Source organism: Asterias amurensis, chromosome 14 (genome assembly GCF_032118995.1).
Source record: "Asterias amurensis chromosome 14, ASM3211899v1".
In the NCBI taxonomy this organism is placed as follows: domain Eukaryota; kingdom Metazoa; phylum Echinodermata; class Asteroidea; order Forcipulatida; family Asteriidae; genus Asterias; species Asterias amurensis.
In genome coordinates this window covers 5117722-5127760 of record NC_092661.1, presented here as the reverse complement: position 1 = coordinate 5127760, position 10039 = coordinate 5117722, and the positions used below count along the sequence as shown (strand labels likewise).

At 40.0% G+C, this 10039-nt stretch overlaps 1 protein-coding gene across 1 annotated transcript; it reads left to right on the top strand.

Annotated features, from left to right (window-relative positions):
* Positions 1 to 717: 717 nt before the first annotated feature.
* On the top strand, positions 718 to 8777 carry LOC139947367 (uncharacterized). Its single transcript, XM_071945263.1, has 8 exons — positions 718 to 778; positions 1199 to 1288; positions 1718 to 1978; positions 2289 to 2366; positions 2850 to 2978; positions 6477 to 6566; positions 6995 to 7255; positions 8509 to 8777. The coding sequence occupies exons 1-8, from the start codon at positions 718 to 720 to the stop codon at positions 8775 to 8777; spliced, it is 1239 nt and encodes a 412-aa protein (XP_071801364.1).
* Positions 8778 to 10039: the final 1262 nt, after the last annotated feature.

The following is a 10039-nucleotide window of genomic DNA, read 5'->3' as shown; positions in this document are numbered from 1 at the left end:
GCCCCCTTACATCTTAATATTCGGACGGCTCTGTGCAGGATAGTGAAACAGCGCCCTCAAGAGTCCGGATGCGACGGCGACGGCGACGGCGACTGCGACGACGACTGCGACTGCGATGGCGACGGCGACGACGGCGACTGCGACTGCGACGGCGAATGCGACGGCGACGGCGACGGCGACGGAAGCATTTCTGAACTCTTGCAGGCGCAAGAGCACATTTTACTCAGATTATATTGCTGGATATAAGGCGCATTTACGGCTTTAAAGATAGTTTGGTGCAGGATTGTGAAACAGCACCCTCAAGAGTCAAGAGGCGGAGGCGACCGCGACGGCGACGGCGACGCAAAGTTTTGTCTTTGGAACACCATAAGCAGTAGTGTCATGTCTGTGGCTAAGTTCATTTAGGTCCGGGCTACATTTAGGTACATGTTTGGGGCTACATTTAGGTCCGGACTACATTTAGGTACATGTTTGGGGCTACATTTAGGTCCGGACTACATTTAGGTACACGTTTGGGGCTACATTTAGGTCCGGGCTACATTTAGGGCTCGGGTTACATTTAGGTGCCGCACAGACGTCATTATTCGAGGCTCGTGATTAACGCCAGAGAGTGGCTTCCGGACTAGGTCGGTCATCGTCACTCTTCTTTCACACATTCATTTCACATAGAGCTACGCAGTCAAATCTACATCAACACTAAATGTACATGTTTTCTACATGGTGGATGCACTAAACATAGTTATTACAGATGGACGCTGCATGCAGCAGACGACCGAAAGTAAGTTGTTCATATCTTTGTTTTGATTGGTCCGTGGTAATATGTTTTTTTCAGCTGCACCCACAATCACCCCGACCAATGAAAACACAGCCATTGAAAGCTCTTGTCACACGACATCATTGCATCCAATGATATCACTCGTTTTGAAAAGCAAGTACCTACGGATAAAGACAGTGGCCCAGTTAATGTGTCACAGGGAAATCTGTCCCCTATTGGGAAATTGCATAGACGAGAGAAGAAAAAAAACATTCCCGAGAGGGCGGTGTCACAACTGAAAAGGGCTTCGTGGAAACACAGAATAGTCACACCCGCGGTTTGTTGTATAAGTGATTCTGCACTACTTATACCTTTTGGGTTTCAGCCAATTATTGTCCTAATTTTCTGTAAATCATGCCTTCTCTTACGATGTTCATGTTGCAGGTTATAATGTCCATCCCTGGTGGAAGGTTGATCTGGAAGCAAACCACTGCCTCGGTCGTATCACCCTTGTCAACAGAGGAGATGATCGTAGTAAGTTCTTAAGCGTTAATAATTTAGAACGTGTTGATACTAACACTTATTAGTAACTGTTGTTGTTATGGATACTTTAACAATACTCATGGTGATTTATATGGTTTGTTCGCAGACAGAATTTCGTTAAGATAACTCTGACTTGAAAGGGAAGTTCTTATTGCAAACACCGACAAAATAATATAATCAAAGATTCTACTGCAATGCACATTGGTTTCTGCCAACCCAATGTCGTTGGTTGATGTTCGCGAGTATGCATTTGAACATAAATAATGTAACAACATGAAATGTTTTTATTGCCAAAGCCAGTAACATTGATAATCCTAGTATAACTGTACCAAACATCAAGTATTTGGACTAATTAAAAAAAAAATGTTGTGCATACTGAGTTAAAGCAAGTTTAACTAAGAGTTTAATTTTCATTGACAGATGAACGATTGAATGGTGCAGTGGTAAGGGCAGGCATACATAACGACATTTTCAACAACGCCGCGTGTGGGTTACCAGTGACAAGAGACCAAGCATCGATCCCTGGGGCACATCTACAGATTGTATGTGACCCTCCGGTGATTGCCCGGTACGTCAGTGTGGACGACGATTTTCATGTGAATGGAGAATGGGACAACCTCCTAACGCTCTGCGAAGTAATGGTTGAAGAGTACCCCATGGAAGACTGCCTTCAAACAACAGGTAAGGACATTAACAATAATATGAATTATGACAAAGAACGGTTTTTGCATTTTCTTGTAAAGGACCAATCTTGTAGAATGAGGAAATCTACAAACAATTTTTTATTATTATTCAGGTACACATCGTCTTGAATTGGTCTTTGGATGAACATTGTTTTGAGTAATTGCGTATTTCGGTTTTTGTCGGTTGTTTGAGAGTTTTACGTAGTGTGTCAAACTGCGCCAATTGGGGATTATTTCAAGAATCAATACTTAAGTTGGTTTATGACTGTTTTAGAATTAATGAAAAAACTGCGAGGGAAAGTGGCTAGAGAAAAACCTGTTGATATTTCTCTTTGGAATCCTCGTGTGGTTTTACCCGCTATCCTGCTTGTGCCTCGATCTCACAGGTAAGTATTTAATTAACGAAACTAACTAGGGAACGAAACATACTTCAAAGCAAATTATTACTTCGGTTTTCGGAACTGGTCTATATCGCTTAAAAATGTAGTTGGGAACGTTTCATTGAACAAGTCTCGTTTTGAGATATCGCCCAAAAATCCAGACAGATTATTTTAATGTCCACGCAGGAAATAAAATCTCTAAAATACGCAATAATAGGACCGTTAATCTCAGATTCAAGGGACATGAAATGAAATGAAACAAAAACCTTCATCTTTTTTTCTAATAAAATCATAACGAATTGAAATGTATTATAAATGTTTGACACTATCCAAAGCGGCTTTTGTGGTTTCTACTAAAAGGTATAACTTTCATTAATATTAAATATGATTACCAAAATTATACATTCCCATCAAAACAAACATCGATTAAAAGTATAGGATTGCGTCCACAACGAATACACTTCCAAAATTGAATCATGTTCATTTCAGCGTTGGATCTCCATGGAATGCAAGCCAGCCAGATCTCGGACTACGAGAATTCAAAATTTTCAGCCGCATCTCGAGCAGTTGACGGCAACTTAAATACAAGCTACGCTGATGGGTCTTGCTCTAACACTGGTAAGAGGAAAATTTATTAAAGTTAAAAATGTTTGCAAGATGCACATTACATTGGTGGGTAGAAGTGAGTGTAACTCGGGGCAAAGAACATACAATCCTCGCTTTTTAAAATTGTGTTCACACACTCGTACTTACAATTTTTAGCAAAAACATTTGAAACAAAGTAAAACAAACTTCCTCCTTAGTACGACCTGCTGATGTATTTTTCAATCTTGCAACTAATAAATGTACTTTGGGTTGGATAAAAACGAGGTTTAGGGCTCGGGCTGCAATTAGGGGCCGCACAGACGTCACACTTCGAGGCTCGTGAATAACGCCTGAGAGTGGCTTCCGGACAAGGTCGGTCCTCGTCCCTCTTCACCTTTCACCTACATTCATTTCACATAGAGATATGCGCAGTCAAATCTACACCAACACTAAATGCAAGTACATGTTTTCAACACGTTCTCGTTTTGGACAAAGACGCCTTTTTTCATATTAATGTTTTTCTTAAACACAAACCTACTGCTAGATATTCGTCGTATATGAAGTATGTGGAAGATTTGCTTCAACCGTTTCTTGGGCACAAGCCCATTGGGTTGTTTTTATTGTTCAACACCGCTACTCTAAACACCCCCATCCTCAATGTCTCCCCGACCTTTATGTTCCAACTACCCTTTCCCCAGAAACCCCTTCCTTTTACCCCCCCCCCCCTCCCTTTGTACCTCCCTTGTCTTCATAGAGTTTCATAAAAACATCATAAATTAGTTCTGCTGTAATCATTGACTCAGTGTTTGAACACAGAGACATCTGTCTCCCACCTCAAAACATCAATTAACAGTCGGGAAACTTTTACTACCAGAGACCATACCGAAAACATGTGTTGTTATCTATCCTATCCATCCCCCCCCACCCCCGCACAAAAACCCATTCCGTAAGGACTACCCACATATCGCCCCATACGTTCTTTAAAACTTTAATTTACATGATTCTCCATTAACAAGGGAAATACTTTCAGTGCGTTCCGGTATTACTTTATTTTTGTTTGTGCGTGTCCTCCTTCCTACAAACACTCTTTACGATGCTTATTATTCTACAAAACCATCAAAATGTTGTTTTTTGGTCACATATACAGTCTCGTCTTTATAGTCTGATTGCACAAGGGCTACGCGTTATTCTCTTTTCCCATACACACACTATGTTGTTGAATGGTATGTCGTTGTCGTGCAGCACCAATGATCGATCTCTAATAAACCCACACCCCCTTTCTTCCGTGGAGATATATAAAAACATCAAAGATAGTAAGTGCAGTTTTAACCGCCGTATTGACAGCTCCAAAAGCAACGTCCAAGCAACCAAGGGATGGTTTACTACCAGGGACCACACCAAAAACATGCGTTTTCCTCATCAACCTCTGCATTCTCTACCCATTTTCGTTTCCTACCCGCACTATCATACAAACGGCGCCTGCCCATCTATAGTAAAACTCTGTATAAAGATGCACTTATTTAATAAAATTTTTAAAAATCACAATTGTCTCATCTGATGGTCGGATACACAGCTACATGTATGATTCGCTTCTCCCCTTACACACTATGATTGCTACAATGAATGAAAGTGCGAGTTGTTTGACTCGTTTCAAATGAAAAACATGCATAATAAACTGGACTCAATAGATCGATTGCGCTCCATGCGTCACGTGACCTGTTGTGGGTTTTATTATATGTAAACAAACATGGGATAAAACGTGCGGTAAAAAGACATGATTACTGTTGCAATTTGTTGTTCAATAAAGACTCAATTCTCGAAATCACTGAAGAATATTCCGGGATTGTAACATGAGACCTTACCGGTGGCTGAACAATGCCAGTATTGGGTAAACACAGTTACACCAAATAGGAGCTGCAAATCCCTTATTTTTCACCCTCAAACTATTTGATTGGAAGGGGTAGCTGTCAACTATGAGTCGGATCAACTTCGTAATCTCCCTTCAGCCCGACTTGACGCTGTGCACAACGCAAACGGCGCGTGAGCATTTTGTAGTAGATTACTGGAAATATCAAACAGCAAATGTGATTTAAATCAATATCACAACGTTCAAATTAACAAAAAGGGCTTCGTTTTAAGTTAAGGGTTATTTAGCGAAAATACAGCCAATTATGGTCCGTCGGTACGAGTCTTCCCATGTCTTTACTGTGTAACTGTGTTTTTCAATACTCACTTAGGTCACGTGATCACATGAAAACATTTGTAATGCAATCGGTCTATTAAAGTGTTTAAATAATAACTATTCAAAGTGCAGATAAAAGCAACAGCTGTTAACAGGGTGGGTTTATGTGGGGTCTCGTATAAGAAGAAGAAGAATAAAATTAATAAAAGTAATTAAAAAAAAATAAAAAAGGACAAAAGAAAATGACAAAAAGAAAAGGATTTTAAGGCTATACCTAACTCGCAGGTCTTAACATTTGAATATATAGACAAAGGAGCAACGACAAAGATATATTAACTCAGCGTTATTTCACAGTTGATAGTGCAGTTTGGGACTGATGAGCAAACTACCGCCGAATGCACTTGGCACCAGGAGTCATCTGCCTTACTACCTAAACCGAAACGAGTCCTGAAACCGCAGCATCCGGAATGTTTGTGGTGTTTGTGTGGGTGTATGTGTGTGTGTGTCTTGGGGGGGGGGGGGTGGGAGCGGTGTCGGACAATGGAAACAACGCAATGGACTTTGTCCCCAGTTCAAGTAAATCTTATACCATAGATTGAACATCCACAGTAGATGGATATCTAGCAGTTATGGTGTTCGAAAGACGACACTTTGCGTCGCCGTCGCCGTCGCCATCAATGTCGCCGTCGCAGTCGCAGTCGCCGACGCCGTCACGGTCGCAGCCCTCGTCCCCCTAACATCTTTAAATATTTGGACAGCTCTGTGCAGGATAGTGAAACAGCGCCCTCAGGAGTCCGGAGGCGACGGCGATGACAACTGCGACGGCAACGGCGACGGCGATGGCGACCGCGACCGCGACGGCGACGGCGACAGCGACGCGAAGTGTCTTTTTTGGAACACCATTAAGCAGTAGTGCCATGTCTGTGGCTAAGTTCATTTAGGTCCGGGCTACATTTAGGTACGTGTTTGGGGCTACATTTAGGTCCGGGATACATCTAGGTACATGTTTGGGGCTACATTTAGGTCCGGGCTACATTTAGGGCTCGGGCTACATTACGGTGCCGCACACACGACATCATTGCATCCAATTATATCACTGACAGTGGCCCAGTTAATGTGTCACAGGGAAATCTGTTCCCTATTGGGAAATTGCATAGACGAGAGAAGAAAAAAAACATTCCCGAGAGGCGGTGTCACAACTGAAAAGGGCTTCGTGGAAACACAGAATAGTCACACCCGCGGTTTGCTGTATAAAAGTGATTCTGCACTACTTATACCTTTTGGGTTTCAGCCAATATTGTCCTAATTTTCTGTAAATCATGCCTTCTCTTACGATGTTCATGTTGCAGGTTATAATGCCCATCCCTGGTGGAAGGTTGACCTGGAAGCAAACCACTGCCTCGGTCGTATCACCCTTGTCAACAGAGGAGATGCTGGTAGTAAGTTCTTAAGCGTTAATAATTTAGAACGTGTTGATACTAACACTTATTAGTTGTTGTTATGGATACTATAACAATACTCATGGTGATTTCTATGGTTTGTTCGCAGACAGAATTTCGTTATTTTAAGATAACTCTGACTTGAAAGGGAAGTTCTTATTGCAAACACCGACAAAATATTTTAATCAAAGATTCTACTGCAATGCATATTGGTTTCTGCCAACCCAATGTCGTTGGTTGATGTTCGCGAGTATGCATTTGAACATAATTAATGTAACAACATGAAAAAATGTTATTGCCAAAGCCAGTAACATTGATAATCCTAGTATAACTGTACAAAACATCAAGCATTTGGACTAATTTGAAAAAAAAATGTTGTGCATCCTGAGTTAAAGCAAGTTTAACAAAGAGTTTAATTTCATTGACAGATGAACGATTGAATGGTGCGGTGGTAAGGGCAGGCATACATAACGACATTTTCAACAACGCCGCGTGTGGGTTACCAGTGACAAGAGACCAAGCATCGATCCCTGGGGCACACCTACAGATTGTATGTGACCCTCCGGTGATTGCCCGGTACGTCAGTGTGGACGACGATTTCCATGTGAATGGAGAATGGGACAACCTCCTAACGCTCTGCGAAGTAATGGTTGAAGAGTACCCCATGGAAGACTGCCTTCAAACAACAAGTAAGGACATTAACAAGAATATGAATTATGACAAAGAACGGTTTTTGCATTTTCTTGTAATGGACTAATCTTGTAGAATGAGGAAATCTACAAACAATTTTTTATTATTATTCAGGTACACATCGTCTTGAATTGGTCTTTGGATAAACATTGTATTGAGTAATTGCGTATTTCGGTTTTTGTTAGTTGTTTGAGAGTTTTACGTGTTGTGTCAAACTGCGCCAATTGGGGATAGTTTCAAGAATCAATACTTAAGTTGGTTTATTACTGTTTTAGAATTAATGAAAAAACGCCACTCACAAAATGTTAATAAAAGTGCGACACGGTCAATGTGTAGTTTAACTTGCTGCCCTGAACAGCTCATAAAAGATAACGCCATGAAAACCGGTTCGATTTTTTTTTTTAATCTAAGTTAATAATCAGTTTAAGTTATGTTTGTTGTTTGACAAAATCTAAGAAATCACATAAAATACCTCCTAATTTTCATTCTTTTTTGTCAGAGACGAAGGAAATATAAAATGCCACCGATTGCCGCTTTAATTCTCACTTTTTACAGAAGCCTGAACCTTCAAGAACAGTTTAAAACCAAATTTGGTTGCGACTTTTTGCGACTTTGGAAATTATTTAATTTTGAAGTATACCCCTATAATGAATGAGAGACGCCTGTTTTGACTCAACCACCTGTAACGACTCGATAGTGCGTGTGGTCAGCGATCACGTTTCTCTGTTCATCATCAAAGAAAGGACACCATTCATGAGTTTCACTTTTAGAAACTTTTATGAAAACACACTTTGCATCGCAAAATACTTTGTTCACACTGTTTTTGTTATACCCAGGTTAGCCAAACAAATGTTTGAACAAATTGTATGCCCTACGCATAATAATTAGTAGTTATAATAAAACTACTGCCGACCAATCACTACTTAGGAACATGATGACGTCATAGCCATTACGAAATCTACGTATCCAAAAATCCCTAAAAATCAACTTTTCACCATAAATATGTTGAAATATAATTTTGGCGCACTTAGATCCAATTCTGGCCCACTGTGTGTCGGTTGCTTGTTTCTTCGGCATTCTTGTTTTTTTTTAAGGGATTTACCGCCTACTGTGTCGTAATCTTTTCGAGAAAAAAAATATATGCAGAGACCTCGGAGAAGAGTTTTTTTTTTTTTTTTTAACGACCACAGCATGTTCTGGCTTTCTACTACTTGTTTCTAATTTGATTCAACCGCTATTGATATGTCCACAGTTGCAATGATCGTAAACCCGTCGGTCTCCATCACCTGCTTGTCCACTTTGATGTTTGTGGACAAAGAAATAACCAACGCACGCCCTCTGTCGGTCGTTCACATGAAGTCACCCATGCAATGTTTCATGCGTTGCAAGATGAATAACGAGTGTTGGTCTTTCGACTACGTCATGACTTCTGGTCAGTGCAGGCTCTACGATGTAAAGGCTGGAGACTTGAAGGCAGATGATCAGCCAGACTGCTTGGTGTATGCTGTAGTCCGTGGCTAGACCAGTATTGAAATATTACTTTACTTCGCAATCGATGGGCTGCATTTTCCCCCTTTTTTTAAAGAACAAATAACCCGTTTAACCATAACGATAAGGAATTCTTGGAGGGACACATTGTGATGAAAACAGGTTTATGAGCCAAAATTAAGTCCGAAATAAATCGAGTTCTTTATTTCCTACGTTCGAAACAATGTCGTAAAAAAAAATAATAATAATAATAATGATAATAATAATAATAATGTTTTCAGAGTATTATTTAAGAAATTTCTTTGTTTCGAGCGAACGGAAAATAAAGAAGTCAAACTATTTTATTTGACAGGTGATTTGTTCTGCCCTTTTGGATATTCGACTTGAGCCGCTTTGGGATCTCGGGATGACCCCAATCTGAAAAAGTCAATGCGACATTTGTTTCTTGTTAAACGGTGAACTCACAGACTTGGAAACCGAGCCTACTAAAAGGTAAACTGTAGATTTCCCGAAGATGCTATGACCAACAGTGACAGCATTGTTGGATATAATACTGACGTCTTAGGGTAATAAAAGTTGTCTATATCAAATCGATTCGTATTAGGGCGATGTCATCCAAATCAAGAATGATAACAAAAAAAAATATTGAAATTGGTATGTTGACACCCCCGAAATAGATTGTCCCCATCCTCATACTGCAAAGTCTTTGGAGATGACAGATTATATAAAGTAAAACATTAAGTAATAATGTATTGGCTACTGGGCAGGCAATAAAATCAATATCACAAACTTAGAAACCAAGCCTACAACCGTAGATTTCCCGATGATACCACATTATTGGATATATTACTGACTTATTAGGGTAATGAAACTGTCGTTAGTGAAACGAATTATTGACATTGGTTTGTCGACATGCCAAAATTTGAATGTCCCCATTCTTATACTGTGTAGTCGACATTGTTGATAAAATGATGTCGAATTCCTAGTGGTTTCAGTCAATCCGCACCCCATGCGTTAATAAGCCCAAATGTAAGGTTTTATCTGCAGTCTTTTGTGATGTATTCCATGCGTGAGCTCGGTTTAAATATATTTAATTAGTCCAAATGGTTTCTGAAATTCAGTCTTTTTCTGCCTTATTTGAAAAGTATTGACAGAAATTATGTAGCAGTAAATTGAAATAAAGAGCATATCTACCGTTTTGTATGAAAAATCGTTGCAACTAAAAAAAAACTGGACGTAAGAAAATGCTTCAAAAATAAAGAAAACAAGTCACAAAACACGGCATAATTGTTCCA

Bases quoted from the DNA above. Each gene is read 5' to 3' on its own strand.
- LOC139947367 (XM_071945263.1), top strand. From the start codon at position 718: ATGGTGGATGCACTAAACATAGTTATTACAGATGGACGCTGCATGCAG. The intron at 1,979-2,288 runs GTAAGGACATTA...GAAAGTGGCTAG, and splicing joins AGACTGCCTTCAAACAACAG to AGAAAAACCTGTTGATATTT. The intron at 2,979-6,476 runs GTAAGAGGAAAA...TTCATGTTGCAG, and splicing joins TGGGTCTTGCTCTAACACTG to GTTATAATGCCCATCCCTGG.